This window comes from Oryx dammah, unplaced genomic scaffold (genome assembly GCF_014754425.2).
Source record: "Oryx dammah isolate SB20612 unplaced genomic scaffold, SCBI_Odam_1.1 HiC_scaffold_16, whole genome shotgun sequence".
In the NCBI taxonomy this organism is placed as follows: domain Eukaryota; kingdom Metazoa; phylum Chordata; class Mammalia; order Artiodactyla; family Bovidae; genus Oryx; species Oryx dammah.
In genome coordinates this window covers 52,421,333-52,441,232 of record NW_024070200.1, presented here as the reverse complement: position 1 = coordinate 52,441,232, position 19,900 = coordinate 52,421,333, and the positions used below count along the sequence as shown (strand labels likewise).

Genomic DNA, 19,900 nt, shown 5'->3' with positions numbered 1-19,900 from the left:
TGAGAAAGCCGGGCCCACGACACCGGAGCGGCCTAGGGCTTCACACCCCGCTCGCTCCCAGCAGAGCCGGGCTCTCCTCTGTCTGCTGAGCTGCTCATGTGTCTTCCCCTTTGGTGCTACTGAGTGTTCTGAAAGAAGCATGTGTTGTGCTCTGGAAAGAAGTAAGGCCAAGAGTCAAGTACATGTAGGCTCCCGAGGAGTTCAGTTCATTCCCTGTCAACAGTGAGAGGAAAAAAAACGGTGGACAGATTCAGAGTGGAGCCAGTGTCTCGTTATCGCTCCCTGTGAGCAGGATGGCAGAGGTGAGGCCCGCCTGCCTTTTAATTGAAGGGTGATTGCTTTACAGTATCGTGTTGATTTTCTGCCATGTACGGGAGCGTGAAGGGAACAGCCTTGTCTTCACTGAGGCACCTGGCCAGCCACAGTGCTCGGTGCTGAACTGGAGTCCCTGCCGTGAGGGGGACCTACGTAGATGACGGGCCCTGTGGACCACAGGCACATAGAGAGTGTGTGGGACCCGGGAATCCTGCCTGTAGTCAGTCTCACAAGAAACTGACACATGAACCACATCTGGGGGAAAAAAAAGACACCAATTCACCAGGTGAAGAACAGTTAGGTGGAAAACGAAAAAGGAGTGAAGGTCTAGTGTGTCTGGGAGTCAGGGCTGAGTGACGGGAGACTAAGCGTGGGAGCCACCACAGGTTGAAGTTCAAGCAGGGAATGATACAGGTTTTTAGCAAAATGTAAGCAAGTTTTTAAAATCTGTATTGATGCCAGTTGGGAGAATTGCTTGCAGGTGCTGGGAGAGCCCACTAGGAGTGGGCACGCCAACTGGGGGACTCTCCAGATAAGTTGGGTGAGAAGTGGGCTGGAGGCGGGGTGGAGGCGAGTGAGAGATGAGGAACCACTGGGGGTGGTGGGACAGAGTGTGGAGAGAAACCTACCCCCGGTTTCCAGCCTGGGTAACCGGGGGGTAAAGGTGCTGTTGACAGAGGAAGAGGCCAGGGCTCCAGGGAGGAGGTGGATGGGGTGGGGGCAGAAGCAGAGAACAGAGGCTTCTGACCTGCAGAGAACCAGGCATCTAAGTGGAGGTGCCACTTGACAATGAGACTCAGCAGTCTGGTGCCCAAAAAGTGAGTCGGACATGGGTGTCTTGTGTGAGTTAATGGGCTTCCCTGGTGGATCAGACAGAGAATCTGCCTCCAATGTGGAAGACTCAGGTTTGAGTCGGGAAGATCCCCTGGAGAAGGGAATGCCGCCCACTGCAGTAGAATCCCATGGACAGAGGAGCCTGGCGGGCTACAGTCCATGGAGTCGCAAAGAGTCGGCCACGACTGAGCGACTAACACTCCGAGTTATCAGTACGTGAGACGTAACTGAAGCCGTGGGAGTGGATGAGATCCCTGAGAAGTGTGGAAGGTGTGGAAGGCAGTCCAGGGGGAGTGGCACCACGTGCAGGTCCGTAACGTGCCAGAGAAGGAGTGGGAGGAAGAGAGCCAGCCTGGCAGTGTCTGAGGGCCCGGGGCGGGCAACAGGTTTACGTGTTGCTGGAGAAGAGGAGATGGAAGACTTGATTGGATGCAGGGGTGAAAGCCCCCTTAGAGAGAGTAGATGCAGCGACGGACAGAGCCAGAGAGGAGTGCAGGGGCTGAGGAACGAGCAGGGCGGTGGGAGAATGGGGCACAGCGCACACTTGTTACCTCGGAAATTCTCAGGTTTACCTCAAAAGACCCAGGGTAGTTTTCCAAGTAGACATGACGGATAAAAATCTGATAGTGCCCTCAGGATGAAACGGGAAGGGGGCGTGGGGGGAGCTGCGTTCCTGTTGTCCCGGGCGTTGCCACGAGGTGGCGCGCGTGTCTTAGTCATCGCCTCTCGCTGACCTGTCAGATGACCAGATCCCTTCTCCAAATGCCCACAGAGCAACTTCAGCAAAAGGACCAGCAGATCCTGCTCCTGCTGGAAGAGAAGGAGATGATTTTCCGGGACATGACTGAGTGCAGCACGCTCTTGCCAGAGGACTGCTCCCCAACCCACAGCTGTAGAACCCTCTTCCGCTCCAACACAGAAGAGGCTATCAAAGGAGGACCTTTAATGAAAAGTGCAATAAATGAAGGTAATTTACATTCAGCATCGCCCTGCCCCCCCACAGTGGTGTGCACGCTAGCATCATCTACCATTGAGCACTTTTTTTCGTTGTAAAATGAATCACAAAATACAGAAAACAACCCAGAACATGTTTTGCTTTAGTGAATTATCGTCAGGTGAGCATCCTTCTAACTGTTTCCCAGGTCCAGAAATAAAAATGTGGCCAGATCCCTGAAAGCTTTTCTGCATCTCCTGTCCCCATCACAGCTCTCTCCCTCCCTCCTGCAAGCCATAGGTATTATGACTCTTAGAGTAATTACTTAGGTTTCTTTATGGTTTTATGTGGCCATGTAAAATCGTCTGTGTGGTTTCAGGCATGTTTATAGACACCGTGATTTAGTGTGTCTGTGGTTTTTGACACTCATTTTTACAGTTCTTCACTTGCAGTCCCCCACCCACCGCACTGTCCCTCTTTCCCGCACAGTTGACTCGAGAGCTCTCTGGCCTACGGGCTTCTCTTGTTTGAGCTTCATCCGTGCAGCAGTTCTGTCCTTCTGCCTCCTGGTTCCTTCAGAAGGTGCTCAGCTGGGTTTGGGGGCTCAGATGCTCAAAGGTGAAACGCTTTTGGCAAGCTGTGTTCCTGTAGTATTTCATCTGGAGACACAAGCTGTCTAGTTGTCTTTATTATTTTTTGTAACATGTAGGAGAATCACGATAAAAGGATAAGTCTTTTTCCCCCCTGTTATTTACCAGCTTTCAAAATAGTGAACTGACTTATGGTCATTCTCTGAAAGTGACCAGTACTTTTAAAATATTATTATACACTCATTGATTTAAATATATCTGATGGTCTTTGAGCCATTATGCTTCTTATCCTTATTGAAAAAGTTTAAAAGGGTCTTCCTCTCTGCCAACATGCACCTTTTCGTGTTGCCTCTGAACCCTTTTGACATGACCCCAGTGGTCTCTGAGAGCCGCTCTGCTCTTTGTTAAAATGTTCCGGGCTCATCTTGTTCTCTGCACATGTCTGGCATTAGCCTTTCTCTGAGAAGCTGTGGTTTCTTCTAGTGAGAAATGATGTCTCAAGACTACTATCTAGGTGCTGGGGGGTGGTTGTCACTGCTGGGGTTTTTGCTGTTAGTAGGTTGGGCCTTTTCAGTGGACCTCTTGGGTGGAAATGTGTATGTAGTGGGGCTGGTAATGAATTACACCAATATGTACTTAATTCCCCTTGTGAGCTACAGTGTTTTTACTTGCATGCTCAGTTCTGTCTGACTCTTTGTGATCCCATGGAGTGTAGCCCTCCAGGCGCCCCCTGTCTATGGGATTATCCTGGCAAGAATACTAGAGTGGGCTGCTGTTTCCTCCTTCATGGGATCTTCCCAACCCGGGGATTGAACCTATGTCTCCTACATTGGCAGGTGGATTCTTCACCACTGAGCCACCTGGGAAGCCCTGTTTTTACTTAATGTCTTCTGTAATACACTTGTATCTCTTTTCTTCCATACTGTGAATCCTCATTCTTAAGGGTACATTATGAAGTATCCTATATTTACCCTAACACACAGGCACTAATACTGCCGTCACTAAATAGGACTCTTAAAAGTCTGTTCTACTGGATATAAAATCCTTGGTTCCCAGTTTCTTCAAGTACCCTAATTCTCAAATGTGTTACTCATTTTTCTCTGACATAAAACGTTCCAGAGTCCAGTCATAATTTGATTTCCCCCATATATATATAAGTCACATGCTCTTTGCCTTGATTCCCAAAGGATTTTTTTTCCCTAAATCCAAGTCGTTTTACTACATATGCCTTGGTGATGGTGATTCTGGAATGATGTTCTCAGGTTTACAGCGTTCTGTTTTGATTTATAGTCGCAAACTTTTCAGATTTCAGAGATGTGTTCTTATAGCTCTTAGTGTCTTTCCTGTGCGCTGGCTTTGATTTTCTTCCTCAAGAATTCCCACTATCCATATTATTGGATCACCTTTGCCTGTCTGAAGCACTTCTTGCTTTCCCAGAGTGCTTTTTTTATATCTTCATCTTTTTAATATGTAAACATAGCCTTTCACCTTCTGTTTTCTTAAGTCATTTTCTGGTGGGTTTACTTTCTCTCAGAGTCTAGTTTAGTTTTCAGAAAGGGGTATTTTTTTCCCTTTTGTTTCCAATTTTTTGAGTTTTGCCGCCTCCCTTCTGTGTCTCTTCCTTCTGACTGGGGTCTTCCGCATCTTGCGTTTTTTTTACCCTGTTACTCACTCACTTTATGGACGCGTCCTTCTGATGTGCTTTTATTATGTGTAGGGCAGCTGCACCCCTTTTTCTTTCTCTCTCTCTTTTCTTAACTTTGTGTGGGATTTGACTTTGATATTTTTCTGTTGCTCATTTTCGTGTAAAAATTCCAATCCCAAAGAAAAGCAATGCCAAAGGATGTTCAAACTACCGTTCAACTACAGTCATCTCACACACCAGCAAAGTAATGCTCAAAATTCTCCAAGTCAGGCTTCAATAGTACGTGAACCATAAACTTCCAGATGTTCAAGCTGGTTTTAGAAAAGGCAGAGGAAACAGAGATCAAACTGCCAACATCTGTTGGATCATAGAAAAAGCAAGAGAGCTCCAGAAAAACATATACTTCTGCTTTATTGACCACACCAAAGCCTTGGACTGTGTGGATCACAACAAACTGTGGAAAATTCTTCAAGAGATGGGAATACCAGACCACCTCACCTGCCTCCGGAGAAATCTGTATGCAGGTCAAGAAACAACAGTTAGCACCAGACATAGAAAAACAGACTGGTTCCAAATAGGAAAAGGAGTACATCAAGGCTGTATACTGTCACCCTGCTTATTTAACTTCTATGCAGAGTACACCATGAGAAACGCTGGGCTGGAGGAAGCACAAGATGGAATCAAGATTGCTGGGAGAAATATCAATAACCTCAGATATGCAGATGACACCACCCTTATGGCAGAAAGTGAAGAGGAGCTAAAAAGCCTCTTGATGAAAGTGAAAGTGGAGAGTGAAAAAGTTGGCTTAAAGCTCAACATTCAGAAAACTAAGATCATGGCATCCAGTCCCATCCCTTCATGGCAAATAGATGGGGAACAGTGGAAACAGTGACAGACTTTATTTTGGGGGGCTCCAAAATCACCGTATATGGTGACTGCAGCCATGAAATGAAATGACGCTTGCTCCTTGGAAGAAAAGCTATGACAAACCTAGACAGCTTATTAAAAAGCAGAGACATGACTTTGCCAGCAAAGGTCTGTCTAGTCAAAACTGTGGTTTTTCCAATGGTCATGTATGGATGTGAGAGCTGGACCATAAAACTGAGCACCAAAGAATTGATGCTTTTGAACTGTGGTGTTGGAGAAGACTCTTGAGAGTCCCTTGGGCTGCAAGGAGATCAGACCAGTCAGTCCTAAAGGAAATTAGTCCTGAATATTCATTGGAAGGACTAATGCTGAAGCTGAAACTCCAATGCTTTGACCACCTGATGTGAAGAAAAGACCCTGATGCTGGGAAAGATTGAAGGCAGGAAGAGAAGGGGACAACAGAGGATGAGATGGTTGGATGGCATCAGTTTGAGCAAACTCCGGGAGTTGGTGACGGACAGGGAAGCCTGGCATACTGTGGTTCATGGGGTCGCAAAGAGTCAGACAGAACTGAGCGACTGAACTGAACTGAAACTTTAGGCTCAGATAGGTTTTTTCACTTCACTGGCCTCTTCTGTTGTTTTCCTGCAGTGTTTTTAGAAGATGACAGTGACTTTGCTTAGATTCCTGGCCTCTTTTCTCCTCCTTTTTCCACATGGACCTTCTTTTTCCTTCATCTCTGTTGCATCTCTCCCGCTCATTTTCTATTCCACGTTCAGCTCTTTCTCCTTTCTGTGGTACACTGCTGCTCTAGAGGAGAACCGTGACTGGTCGGGTTTGATAATTCAGATGCTCAGACATCCCTGTCCCCCTGACGTCACTACAGCAGGGGCAGAAAGCCTGCCACTTTCCACTGCTGTTCTCACATTGGCACACCTCACTTCCTGGAGATTGCTTTTTGGCTGCTTCTGGTCTGACTGCAGGAGCCGTGCTCCTTCCAGTAAATTACTCTGCCTTCCCTGTATCGTGGTCACTCAGTCGTGTCCGACTCTTTGTGACATTTTGGACTATAGCCTGCCAGGGTCCTCTGTCCATGGGGTTTTTCAGGCAAGGATACTGAAGTGGGTTGCCATTTCCTTCTCCAGCCTTCCCTGTACCTTTTTACATTTCCTAGATCTCACGTGAATAAGGCTGGAGGTTTAATCTCTGCATTTCCAACAGAATTCAACTACAACACCTGTCCTTAGCTGAGAGCTTTCTCTGAACAAAGGAAGTCTCGTAGTCAACTTTGGGATTTTGTGATCATCTTCCCTTTGCATATAGTGTGTTAATCAGGAGATTTTCTTTTTCACATTGCAAGAGGAGATGTCAGTGTTGTGTGTTTCCTCTCTTCCAGTGGAGATCCTGCAGGGTCTGGTGAGCGGCAGCCTAAGAGGCTCGCTTGGGCAAGTCGTCAGCACCCCTGCAGAGCAGGAGGGTGTGGTCGGCCCTGTGTCCCTGCCCCGGAGAGCAGAGACCTTTGGAGGGTTTGACAGCCATCAGATGAATGCTTCAAAAGGTCAGTGGGGTGGTGGTGGTGGTGGTGTTTTAATATAATTGTATTTGTTTATTTTTGGCAGTGCTAGGTCTTTGTCGCTGCATGGGGCTCCTGTCTGGTTTTGGTGTGTGGGTCTCTCACTGTGGTTTCTGCGGCGCACCGGCTCTCAGGTGCATGGGGCTCAGTTGCCCCGCAGCATGTGGCATCTTCCTGGATCAGGGATGGAACCCGAGTCTGTTGCACTGGCAGGTGGATTCTCTGCAGGGAAGCCCCTAGGTCAGTGGTTTTGAGCTCATGTGCTCTTCTGGGCAGTCCTTCACCATCACAGTGAAAAACCATCTGTACTCAGTGGCTCCATCACCTCTGTCTCGCTCAGACAGGAAAGGTTTTAGTGGGGTCCTAAGTATCCAGCTGCTGGAACTCAGGGACCTCCATCTGCGTTGAGTTCATTTTGAGTAGTAAGAGATTTTCCTGGGATCTCAGCTAAGCTATAGCCAAAGGGGCAATAAGACTGTTTTTTCCCTTTCTGCTCCTAGTTCTTCTGTATCAGTAAAACTGTTTAATAATCATGTGGCTGCCCTTCTGCCAGCATTACTAGGATTCAGGAGTATTTTGTATCTAAGCTGTGCATATAGTATTTTCTTGACTAATCTGTTTTGCAACTTGAAAAAAATACTTGTTTGTTTGTGTAGGAGGTGAGAAGGAGGAGGGAGATGATGGCCAGGACCTCAGGAGGACCGAGTCGGACAGTGGTCTGAAAAAGGTATTTCTTCCTAAGGGGCACTCCTTCCCTACATCCTCCCGGGCCCTTCCTCTAAGCGCATCATCTTGAATTTAGTCCACTGTGATTGTGTTTGGACACCCAGTTTGCCCTTTTAATTTCCTACTTCATCTTGAGAGGAAAGCATGTTTCTAAGCAAACAGCACCGTTCTGAGCCCCGTGTTCTTGGCTGTCAGGCCTCTCTGGTTCTGGACATCACGTTCCGGCACACAGCTCTGCCGGCGGGACCGGTTCCACTGAGAGCCTTGTTTAAACACACACCGCCCCCACCTGAACTCATTGCAAGGCTTCCACAACAGTTCAGCATCACCTCTTCACTGCCCTAATATAGAAAGAACGACCATGGGATGTCACAGCATAAGTTAGACACACAATGAATATAATTTTTGCCTCAATCTTCATTTTCTTTACATGCACTTTTTTAATTATTTTATAGGGTGGAAATGCTAACTTGGTATTTATGCATAAAAGAAACAGTGAGGTAAGGACACTCTGAGCTCTTTAAAGGAGTATGACTTTGTTGTAGTTGCTGGGTTGAGCCTGTTCGTTTCTGCTTTGCTGGGGTGAGCAAACTGTGCTGTCGTCGGCCCCAGGGCATCGTCCTGTCAGTTTTTTGCCAGAAAATCGCTGCCTCCTAAACCAGTCTCTGCTCCTCTGTCCTTGAGAAGCCTGTTGCTTTCTTTGAAAGTGGGCCGTGAAGCTCCCACAGTGGCTTCTCTCTGTCCACTCACGCTGAGTAGAATTTGTCGCCAGCTTGGCTGTAACTTTAACCTGGCACCAAAAGCTGCAGTGTGAAGTGTGACAGAGGAACTTGTGAGTGATTCTGCACAGTGACTCCAGTTGAGTTTTCTTCTCTGAGCACTGCTTCTGACTCCATATGTCACTTTAAAAAGTAGCCCAGGCGTCCCCTGGCAGAGACCAGGTTCCCTGCCTTCCGCCGACCCTGCAGGGTAACCCAGGTCTTTCACCATCTCCCCATCTCCTTGGGTTCCTCTGAGGAAATCCTCCTGAAGGCTCCAAGCTTAGTTAACTCTGCACGTGTGACATTGTCAGCAGGCTGGAGCTGAACCTGGGACAGGGAGGGGCAAGGGTATACCTCTCAGGGTGTGCTCTGCGCTTCTCTCTGCTTTTCATAGAACACCTTAAAGTCCCTGAGGGGCTTCGTTTCAGAATTTCAGATGCAGGGAATCATTCCTTTTTCCCCTAAAACACAGACGGCTGTTTGTCTTCTGTGTTGGCCTGTTAGTCTGCACATTGTGGCACCTTAAAGGAACCCCCTTCAGTGAATGAAGTAAACCTGCTTTCACACAGACTGCCCCACTCCTATGCTGCTTAAAAAGCAGCCCTTTAGTTGTTTTTTCCACTTGCCAACTCCCCCCGCCCCACCCCACATTGAGTAAGAAGAGTTGGGTAAGAGATCGCAGGAGATGAGTGGTTTCCAGGCATTCCAGCACAGATTGCACACTGCAGGTGCTCAGCCAGAGTCAGCTGGCCAGCTGGGACTTCTCCTTCTCTCTGTTAATTAAGAATAAAGTTAAATGAGGGGCAAAAAGTATTCTCCGAAGAGCTAAGCCTGATAATTAAGTTTTTGTGTTTTCAAATAAGATAAAAGGAATACATGGTTCATGGTAGAAGATTGGAAAACCATCCAATAATGTAAAACAGGGAAACAATAAGTAAATAGCCTACCCCTGAGAAATAGCTAATATTATTAAATGTGTGGTGTTCTATTTTCAGCCTTTTCTTCCACAGGACATGTATTTATGTGTCTAAGTTTCTGTGAGTGTGAATTGCATAAAAATAGTTTTGCACAGTTTGTTTCAGTACTCCCTGGAACTTCATATCCTGATTTTTTTTCTCAACACTTGAGAGGCATTTTCCTGAGACGTTTGTACAAAACATGCTATTTAACAGCTGTATATTATTATGCTAGTTGCCAAAATTTAATCTTTCCAACGGTCAATTCTTTCTCTGCTTTTTTGCTTTGTAAATGATGCAAGCAAGAGCATCCTCATACTTTTTTTTTGGCAAGGCTATGATTATTTCCTCAGCATGCCATCCTCTCCCTAAAAAGGTTATACTGCATCCAACCGTGTCAGTACAAGAAGATTCATCCATTCTCATCATGCTTTCACCAACACTGGGAATTCTTTTCTGATTGACATTTTGTTGGCTTGATAATTTCAAGTAGTTATTTCTTAATTTTTGCATTGTTCTGACTTGAAATAAGGTTGACTCATTTTTAATATGTTACATATTCTACCATTTGTATATCTTCTTCTGTAAATCCCAGGTTTATGTTCCTTGCCTGTTTTTCTACTAGAATGTTTTTTCTTTTGCTTATTGATCTGAGAGCCTTTTTTAAATCAAAAGATTTTGTTTGTTTTTGTCTCATTCTGTTCACTGTCTTCTTTGCCAGATTTTTATTATACATTTTTACATAGTAAAAGTTGAAATTTCATGTGTGTGTTGTGTGTTCTTTCTTGTTGCTGTCTTTGAAAAGCCTTCCCCGTTTCAAGATGAAAAAACATTCTCATATTTTCTTATAGCTCACTGAATTTTTTTTTCTGTGAGGCTGGATCCCAACTTAAGTTCTTTCAAAGATTTACCCAATTTCCTCAAAATAACTGACTGATATTCTTTCCTTCTCCGTTGACTAGAAATGCTTCTTATCTCCTACACTAAATGCTGTGGTTTGCTTCTGAGCTTTCTGTTGGGTTAAATCGGGATGTGTGCCATTTTTGTACCAGTCATTTTAAATAATTGGAGCTTTATGATACTTGTCACTGTGCGTAACTCCCCCCCCACACAGTTGCACTTATCTGATCTTATTTTGTTTCTCTTGGCTACTTGGGCACTGGCTTACTCTGTGTGGCACTTTCAGTTTGAAAGTGCTTGATTGAGTCGCAGGCCCCTTGCTGTGGGGTAGGGTGGGTTCCCGTCGGGTGACGCACAGTGTGCTGGGGTCTGAGGTGACGGCTTGCTGATTCCTTTTGCAGCAGGTCATCCAGAGCGTCATCCATCTCCATGAGCTCCTCAGCGCTCTGCAGGTACGTGCCTTTTCTCCTTTGTCCCTTTACTTCCTAGTTGAGAGGGAGACCAACAAGGGTGTGGCTGGCCTGGATCTTTGAGGTTTATACATTTCTTGTGGGTAAATACAGCCCTCAGACAAGAGAGACTAGCTCTCATGATGAGAAAGGTTCCAAAGTGCAGTGGTTAAGGTCCCCTGCCAGAGGCAATGGCAGCCCACTCCAGTATTCTTGCCTGGAGAACTCCATGGACAAAGGAGGCTGGTGGGCTTAGTCCATGGGGTCACAAAGAGTTGGAAATCACTGAGCAACTTACACTACACTACAGAGTCTCACTGATCTTCTAAGACTAGAGTTGCTGAGCAGATGGTGGATGGCAGAGCAGATGGTGGATGCCCAGAGCACAGTTAACAGCCATGCCCCAGAGCGCAGGGGGTGCAGGCCTTCACAGAGGACATGCTTCCAGTCTGGACGGCCTTTGTAGGTGTCTGACTTTTGGCACCAGTGATAAAGAACCCGCCTGTCAGTGCAGGAGACACAAGAGAGCAGGGTCAATCCGTGAGTCGGGAAGATCCCCTGGAGAAGGTCATGGCAGCCCATTCAGTATTCTTGCCTGGAGAATCCCATGGACAGAGGAGCCTGGCAAGGTCCAGTCCATGGAGTTGTAAGGAGTGGGACACTGCTGAGCGCACATTCACGCACAGTATCCTCAAATTCGGGTCCCTTCCTTTCTTAAAGATCTAACCAATCCACTTCATACCTCCTCCCACCTCTAAAGGCACACTCCACCCCAGACAAGGCCTCTGACTGCAAAATCAAAGTCTTGGCACCATTGACCTTCCCACTTGGTTGCCGCCCAGGGTTATCCTAGAGTACTTTTCCCAGAGCAGCTTAGAAAGCAGGAGAGGGCTGGAGTCAGGGTGTGGGCACCAGGCGGGCTAGGCACACAGTCCCCTCGTGTGGGCATCGTTCCCCCCATGTTTATCACCCCCTCGTGGGCATTGCCCCCTTTGTGCTCATCACCCCATCGTGCGCATCCCCCATCGTGTCCGTCGCCCCCTCGTGCGTCTCCCCGCAGGGCGTGGTGCTGCAGCAGGACAGCTACATTGAGGACCAGAAGCTGCTGCTGAGCGAGCGGGCACTCACGCGGACGGCATCGAGGCCCAGCTCCCTCATCGAGCAGGAGAAGCAGCGCAGCCTGGAGAAGCAACGCCAGGACCTGGCCAACCTGCAGCGGCAGCAGGCGCAGCACCAGGAGGAGAAGCGGCGGCACGAGCGCGAGTGGGAGGCCCGCGAGAGGGCGCTGCAGGAGCGCGAGGCACGCCTGGCACAGCGCGAGGATGAGCTGCGGCGCGGCCGCCAGGACCTGGAGCGCGAGCACAACGAGCTGCAGCAGCGGAAGAGCGCCTACCAGGGCGACCTGGAGCGCCTGCGCACCTCCCAGCGGCTACTCGAGCGTGAGCAGGAGCAGTTCCGGCGGGACTCGGAGCGGCTCAGCCAGGTACCCGGGCGAGGACCCTCGGAGTCCTGATGACCTCGAGGGCGGGATGCGGGGCCACAGAGGGAGGCCCGACAGGGCGTGGATGTGTGTATACATATGGCTGATTCGCATTGTTGTACAGCAGAAACTAACTGCATGGTAAAGCAGTTATCCTGCAGTTTAAAAAATTACCCTCTGTGTGCCCGGCACGGGGGAAAGTAGGCAGATAGAATATATAATATAAAGGCTGATTTTATTCAATCTGTTTATGCATTAGCAGAGGGGCAGGTGAGGAAGTGAGTCTGTTTTCTCCTTTTTGTCTGTAAGGGGTTGAGAAGTGCATGAAAGGTTGTAGTTTGGCCAGGCCACTGAAGGAGGGGTACCTGGGAGGCCTTTGCCCTGAGCCTGGCCCGTTTAGGCTGGGGTAGCCTCAGTGTCTGTGAGGGTGGCAGTCAGCCATCCAGGATTTGGGGAGCAACCCCTCTGCTCTGTGCCACGTGAGAAATCAGAACCTAAAGGACCTCGTAGCTGAACAGAGACAATTCACTGTAGGTACCAGACACACGGTGCCTGAGCTCACAGAGCAGTAAGGGCTCTGATGCCCAGGTTAGTGGGCCTCAGCTACAGGGCCGGGCCCATCCCAGCCACAGAGGGGAAAGAGGTCATTCTTGGTTGGGGATGCTCAGACATCTGGGCTCTGCTTCATTCCCGATATGTCTTGCCACTGTGGATGAAGCCTTTTCCCGCAGCCACTGCTGATTAAGGAAGGCCTTCCATATGTGGGGAGCACACTGACCCCCGAGTTTGTTTCAGTGATAGTCCCTGGCTATTCTAGAACAGGGAAACCAGAGCCTCCTGGGTATCCTGATACCCATGTTGCCATTCATTTGATCGATGGACCTTGAACAGTGAAGGAAAAGGACACTGCCATCTTCCAGAGGCGGGCAGTTAGGCTTCGTGCAGAGGTTTCCAGGTGTGTGGGGAGCACAGGAGCCGGGCCATGCTTCGTGTGGCCCAAGAATGGGTTCCCCAGGGAAGGCTACCCAGAGAACTCAGAGTCTATCTCTTTAATCTTCAGTTTGACCTTTGACCAGGATCTTGGTGTAAGCACATCTACACCTGCCCTCTAACCTGAACAGACCTCTCTAATCTCTTAGCAGTGAAATAATTATCCACTCCTTCATTTAAATCAGTCATGGGATAAGCAGCTCTTACTGCCTCTCCAGGGGATAGGAATTGCGAGCTGCCTCATCCAAGGTGCTACTCATTCTTTACAGCGCTAGTGATAGATGTAGTCAAGGTATCAAAGATGGTCATTTAGCACTTTGGTAGATACCACAGGGAGTGGGGGCAGGAAATGGAACTGAGAAGTTCAGGGTATTGATTTCAAGCTCCCCATAGTCCAAGGCAGTGAGTGTGCACGGGTCTGACACTCCAGCATCCCCAGTGCCCTTGTGCATTGCCCACTGAGCAGTTACTGAGGATGCTGCTGGTCCCCCAAGTTACATCCCTTCTCTCAACCATGCACAGGTTTCATATCAAAACACCAAGCTGCTGCGGATCCCATCCTTCTCTCCAAACCCCGAGGAGACCCCTTCGCCACCTGCACCTTCAATAGCCAAATCAGGGTCATTGGACTCAGAACTCTCAGTGTCCCCCAAAAGGAACAGCATCTCTCGGACACACAAAGAAAAGGGGCCTTTTCACATGCTGGGTTCCGCCAGCCAGACAAACAAAGCACCAGAGGCTCAGAGCCAGACCCCCGTGTCCACGTCCACGTCCACCCGCCTGTTTGGGTTAGCTAAGCCAAAGGAAAAGAAGGAGAAGAAGAAGAAGGGCAAAGGAAGCAGCTCACAGCCCGGGGGTAAGTCGCACACCAGGTCTCCCTCTGGCTGCGCCGCCCCTGGGGGCTCTGGCAGCACTGCTGCTGCTGCTAAGTCACTGCAGTCGTGTCCGACTCTATGTGACCCCATAGACGGCAGCACAGGAGGGGTTAAAAAGGGGCGCCTGCCTTTCAGGCGCATAGAGGCTGACCCCTATATATCTCACCAGACCCACTTGCTCTGCCCATAGAGGACTGTTGGGACTTAACGCTGAGAACTGAGATTCAGGGAGCCTTTAGGAGCCCACTCTGTATGGTGTGTGGGCGGAGTGCGGAGCACGGCTCCTTTCTCACGCTTACTGTCCAGATGAGGAGCGGAGACGCAGTGAATCAGTTACAGGCCTCCCTGCCTTCCAGCCTGGTCCAGTAATAAGCTACTTCATTGGAAAGCTGAATTTGTTGAAATCTCAGAAGATTCTTAACCAGTCACTAACTTTTTTATTTAAAGACACAAGTTGAGATACTTGTATAAAGAAATTTCTACTGTAAAGGAGGATGATTTTTTTAAAGATTCTATATATTCATATGCAAGTACTTTCCCTTACCACATAAATATATTTAAACATAAAAGATGCAAATTGCTTATGTGCTGTTGTAAAGTTTAAGGCTTTATATAGCATTTCAAAAAGCAATAAAACTGATGCTGTCTTCCAAAAGACCCAGAAGGAAAAAGAAAAATAATATACTAATAGGTGCTTAGTGAGCATTTTCCAAGGGCAGCTTTAATCCTGCAGGAGATATGAGGCAGGTGTTTTTGACCCCAGACACCCAGGAACCCTGCAGCTCAGAATTAGCTGACGTGCCCACCAGCGCAGGGCACGCGATCAGATCGCACAACACGAGGTTGAGTCCTTCTTATCAGGGTTGGCCTCTCCCTTCTGTGCAGGAGAGTATAGAGAAATCCCTATTTCCAGGCTTGTCTTCGGTCGAGTTCAAGGATCTATAGGCAGAGGACATCATTGAGGACCTCATTGACTATATCAGTGGAGGGGGTGCCGCAGCAGCAGTCATCATCCACCTGCCCAGCGTCTGTTTGCATCCCGGGGGACTTGTGTTTAGGGAAGACAGGACAGAATTTACCAATGAAAAGAGCATCTTTGTCTGAATTTCTCTCTCCCTCTTGGCTTCCTTTTTCCAGACGGCCCCACGTCAGAGGCGCCTGCGGAGGGGGCAGAGATTTTCTGCTGACCGGTCCCGCTACTGTCCTGCCTGGTGACCGTCCTCCCCCGCCATCCTGTGTGCACTCCCCGCCACCGATGCCTGCGCCCAGCGGCCCTCCTCGCTGCCCCAGGGCCTGGGCCCAAGGGACAGACGGTCCTGGGGGTCAGAGTGGGGAAGGAGGCCCAGGATTGCCACCCAACCACTGGCCGGCCTTGCTGAGGTCACATTACAACAAGGATAGTGGCCCCGAAAATCCAGGCGATGGTTGTGGACATGTCAGGAATGCCTCGAGGCCGAGAGGGTGTTTCCGAATGTGGTCTGAAGCTCTGGCTGCCTTTTGATTTGGGAGAACAGAACCAAAAATCAAACAGCAGGTAGTTTGCGCTTCGTCTGAACGCGTATGGTACCCGTCTGTATAGACACGTGGAATACAACGGGACTGTGCGTGGTCTACACCAGACGCCTGGAGGGCTCAGCTCAGCTCCACACAAGGGCGCTGCCCGCCACCACTTGGTGGGTGCACTCCGAGTCTCAGCCGCTGGTGCCCCCAGGCTGTCTCCCGGCAAACCCACTCGTGCACACTTCACCCCCCACTTCTGCGTGTATTTCTCATTCAGAAGGGACGGCAAACAGTTGTGAAAACCAGTGAAAGAAGGCTCGCTGTCTTTAAAAAGCAAATGACCCTGAAACACCTTGATTTTGGTGTTTTGGTCACTTTAGGGGAAAAAAAAAAAAAGGGTAATGTCATCAGATCTCAAAGAAATCCTGTATTGGCTTTCCAAGATGTTTGCCCACGGATTCTGAGCACAGAAGTAGAGAGGCCACCTCCCCGTCACCCCTGCAGAGTCTTCCTGGCCATTCGCACGTGACCACAACCCCCAGGCCGTCCCCCTGGGGCCTCGCAGTGGCTCCCCAGGGAAGCCGCTCTTGCCTGCACCCCCACCTGTGCTCCTCCGCCCGCCCTGGGGCTGCCTGCCTCTCCCTCCAGGGTGGGGTGGCCGCCCTATCCTAGACAGCTGGCCGAAAGCAGGTGGAGGTGGGTGCGTTGGGCGCATGAAGTGGTTCCCTCCAGATCAGACCAGGAGAAGAGCTGGCCCAGAGGGTACGGCCTGGGAGGGTCTCCTGTCAGGAGGCCTGGCACAGTTTTGATTTCTCCAAGTTTTGCAGTCTAAAGTTCTGATGGTTACTGTACTCTGTCCCTTGAAGATGGCACAAGTGCTGTCTGCTTGTTCTTTTTCCTCCTCTCTCTCTTTTTCTGTGTTTTCATCTGTATTCCTGGAGGCTTGTCGCCAGCCGGCAAGTGCAGGGCGTTTCCCCATGAGGCCCCCGCACCTGCCACACTTGCTACCCCCTCATTGCGGTGGGGAAGACCCTGGAAAATTCTGTGCTTTCCATGTGGCCTTTGATTCCTGCCTTTCGCCCCTCAGGAGCATGGGTCTCTGAACATAACCTTTTTAAAAACAAACAGATCTGTACCTTGGTGCTTGTTGATGAATTGCAAGCTGGCCTTGCAGATGGAGATATCTATCTTTCAGTTTATTTGAAAGAGGTCTGGTTTAAAAGTTTTAGCTTTAGATTTGTTTTATTTATTTGTGTGCTGAGTGCATGTGTGTGTGTGTGTCCGTGTGTGTGCGTGTGTGTGTTAAGGGTGAACACACCAGCCCAACGGTTTTGACTGTGTCCGGTCAAGCAGCCCGCGCTGCATCCTCACTCCTCCAGGTCTATCAAAGTGCCTTGAAGGCCCAAAGGAAAATTAAGGGTAGAGGGCGAAGTCCCTTTCCTTCCCTCCTCCCACCCCAACCTCATTCTTTGACCGAGAGAGGTCTTCTTCCTTTCTTGAGAGTTAAAAAAACTCGCCACCCATGGGCTTCATGTGCCTCGTTTTATCACGGCGATTTCTTACCTTCAGAAAGGCTTTGAGAACCAGCTGATTTTCTACTGAACCTTGATATGCCCCGCCCCAACCCCCCGACCAAAGACCCTGATCGTCAGAAGGTTAGGTTGCCTCCACCGCCAGTCCCTACAGCTCCGAGGATGGCTGGCTTGCCGTGGCCTTGCTTAGATGCCCGGGGAGCTCTGCGCTCTGTCCTGGTCACTGGTTCAGCAGGCCCGCGTCCTCCTCCAGGCGTCTATGCCCTCACACAGGCTCTCCACCAGAGGTGCCCGGACAGAGTTTCTGTCCGTTGCCACACGGCTGGATTTCAGTTTCAGAGTGTCCTTTGTTCCCACCTGGTTGTGTTGCGGTTGCCTTGGCTGTTTGGTGGCAGTTTTCTGAAACGATTAGCTCTCCGCCTGCACCCCGCCTGGTCAGGTTGTGGTTGGACGAGTTTCGAATCTGAATCCGAGGGCGTCTCCCCCTGACCCAGACCCGTGCTTCTCCGTGCCTTGGTCCCCTCTCCCTGTCTGGTGTGGGGTTTGGGGAGCCACCTGGGATTGTTGCTGCTCCTGCTTTTGCTTCTGACCTCGAGGCCGCCTCCGACTTCAAGGCCTGACCTGGTTGCTGAGGTTTCTTTCCTGTGAGAAGGGGCCGCCTCTCAGGGCGACTCAGACTCGGCTCTCCGCAGTGTCCACAAGCTGGGAAGGCAAGCTTCTCAGCTTAGGGAATCAGGGGCCTGACCTCCCTGGCGTTCAGATTTGGGGGGGCAAATGGAGACGCCACCCAGGGTCCCAGAATCGAGTGAGTCACCTGGAAGGAGGCTGCGCCTTCTCAGGACTCCCGTCATCTCAGTGGTCGCTGTCCTAGTCGGGCGACGTGTGCACTTTAAACGCTCCCCACGGTTGGCTTCACTTCCACGACAATCAGCTGTTGACTGTTTGCTTTGAAAATGGAGAGGGTTAACAACAGCCCAGTTGCCGTCATTCAGCCTTTGCCAACATTCCCCCCTCTACCGCCATGAGAGCGGTCTGTGGGGAGGAACTCCTTAACGAAGTTTTGGTTTTTATTTGGAAAGGTACGAACCTTACCTTTTATCCTCTCATGTCTCAGGGTAATACCACTAAAAATTGTTCTTTGCAGACATTCTCCTGTTACTTGTCTTCCCGAGCCCCTAGTTGGAGCAGTAGGGAGCACGCACTGTAAGACCCTTGGGATTTGTTGTCCCTTTGTTTGGAGGGTGGGTGTTAGTGTGTCTGGTTTATAAATAGGCCCCACCTTAACTCAAAGGTGGCCAGACCTCCAGCCTGGAAGGTGTGGTTCACAGCAGTACTCTGTAATTCTTCCCTTGGACCCCAAAGTTCTTTTTTCCATAGCCCTGCTCCCGAGGCCTGTTGTCAGCCTGGAGCTGTGGCGGTTGATGCAGCATTGGTGGAGGCCCGGTGTGCCCCATGGGCGGCCACGCCCAGGGGCTGGGCCGGGGAGGGAGCTGGGAGAAACGGACTGGAAAGTGGGCTTCAGCAGCCGAAAGAGGGTGGTTCGGAGGGGACCCCAGCCACTGCCGAGGGCTCTGGACACGCGTGGACTGCAGACGCCCTGAAAGAACCCTCTGTGTCGTGGTGGCGGCGGCCGAGGCACGGTGCCCGCCACCCCGCAGCCGAGCCCTGCGACACGCTCACCGGCGGCCCCGGGTCACAGCCCCGCCCAACGCTGCTGCTCCGGTCGACCCTCAGAGACAAGGAAGAAGGCCAGCAGCTCGTCTTGGTTGGCTTCGTTTTCTTTCTTCCAGTGTAGTGTAACATTCCTAGTTAACCTGCGCTTTGAAACCTCCTGCCTGCTGGCCAGGTTTTAAGACGAGAAGTCTTTCAGTGCTGCCATAAGAGGGAAAAAACAAAAACAACAAAGGCTTCTTTCCATGTACCAGTCGAATTTGTCAGAAGCTTAGCCAGCCTTGAGTTCGTTCTCCATCTGGCGAAGGTTTAAAGATGAGCAGACCAAGCTGGCTGACGTGTCTCCTGCCTGGGCCACGCCGGCCTCTGCTCACCCTGCCCTCCCCCGCCCGGACTGCCCCGGGCTCCAGGGCTCTGACGGGCCACCACGGTCTCCGTTCCGTCTGAGGTTCCGGGCGTGTCACCCCACCTGATGCGCAGGACAGCCCAGGACATGCAGGAGGCCGGTTCCCAGACACCTGATACCTCTGCTGTCATTTTGTCATTTTCAGATGCTAAATGGACATTTCTGTGCTGAATCCTATTAAATAAAAAGGGGTTAAAACCCAGATGCTGTATATTAATTTGTAATTATGTATAAAGTAAAAGCAGTTTTAAACTGTAAAGATTTCTTTTTTCAGTGTGTTTCCTGGAATTTTGCCACAACATACTGGCTTTGTATTTTATTTATCTCCCTTTCTAGTTATCGGCTTCAGACCCTTGTAAAGCCCCCCTCCACCTTCCAAAAAAAAAATAATAATAATAATAAATGTCCTTTAAGTCTCGGTGGTGACTCTGATTTATTCCTGTCCGGTGGGCCTGCTGGAGTGAGTCCCAGGGTACTCTGGTTCCCGGTGAAGGGCCCGCTCCCCTCCCCAGCTGTGAGGGAGCCTTCGACCCAGTGAAGCCTTATTTCTGTACCTTCAGGAAGGACTACCCCGGAGCACAGAGTGGTTCCTGGGGAACTCAAGTCCCCCTGGAGCCAGACCCTAGCCTGGAGGTGCCAAGAGTCAGAACCATTTCCCGTCAGATAAGTGCGGTGAAAAACGTCCTTGTTACAGATGCTACTGTGTAATCCTTTACATAGATCCTACTATGTAAAAAAGATGAATGTCAGTTTACTTCTCTCTGCTGACTTTTCCAACCCGTCCCACCCCCAAACAAGGCAATTGCCAAAAAACGAATTCAGGGAGAAGAATCTCGTTTGCATGTAGCTCTGAAGGCATTTACTGGGTCTGATCCTCAGAAATTGCTGGAATGCAC

General features: G+C 49.8%; 1 protein-coding gene across 7 annotated transcripts in view; it reads left to right on the top strand.

Annotated features, from left to right (window-relative positions):
* AKAP13 (A-kinase anchoring protein 13) overlaps positions 1-19,422 on the top strand; it is a 319,519-nt gene extending 300,097 nt beyond the window's left edge. For 5 of the 7 annotated variants that reach the window (XM_040256976.1, XM_040256975.1, XM_040256972.1 and 2 more), the window contains 8 exons: positions 1,922-2,116; positions 6,582-6,743; positions 7,415-7,485; positions 7,940-7,984; positions 10,503-10,553; positions 11,611-12,033; positions 13,543-13,876; positions 15,033-19,422. In XM_040256976.1, coding sequence (XP_040112910.1) covers positions 1,922-2,116; positions 6,582-6,743; positions 7,415-7,485; positions 7,940-7,984; positions 10,503-10,553; positions 11,611-12,033; positions 13,543-13,876; positions 15,033-15,082 — 1,331 coding nt within the window. In that variant the 3' untranslated portion in view covers positions 15,083-19,422. The remainder of the gene's footprint in view (positions 1-1,921; positions 2,117-6,581; positions 6,744-7,414; positions 7,486-7,939; positions 7,985-10,502; positions 10,554-11,610; positions 12,034-13,542; positions 13,877-15,032) is intronic. The other 2 variants (XM_040256973.1, XM_040256974.1) reach the window with 2 other exon arrangements.
* Positions 19,423-19,900: the final 478 nt, after the last annotated feature.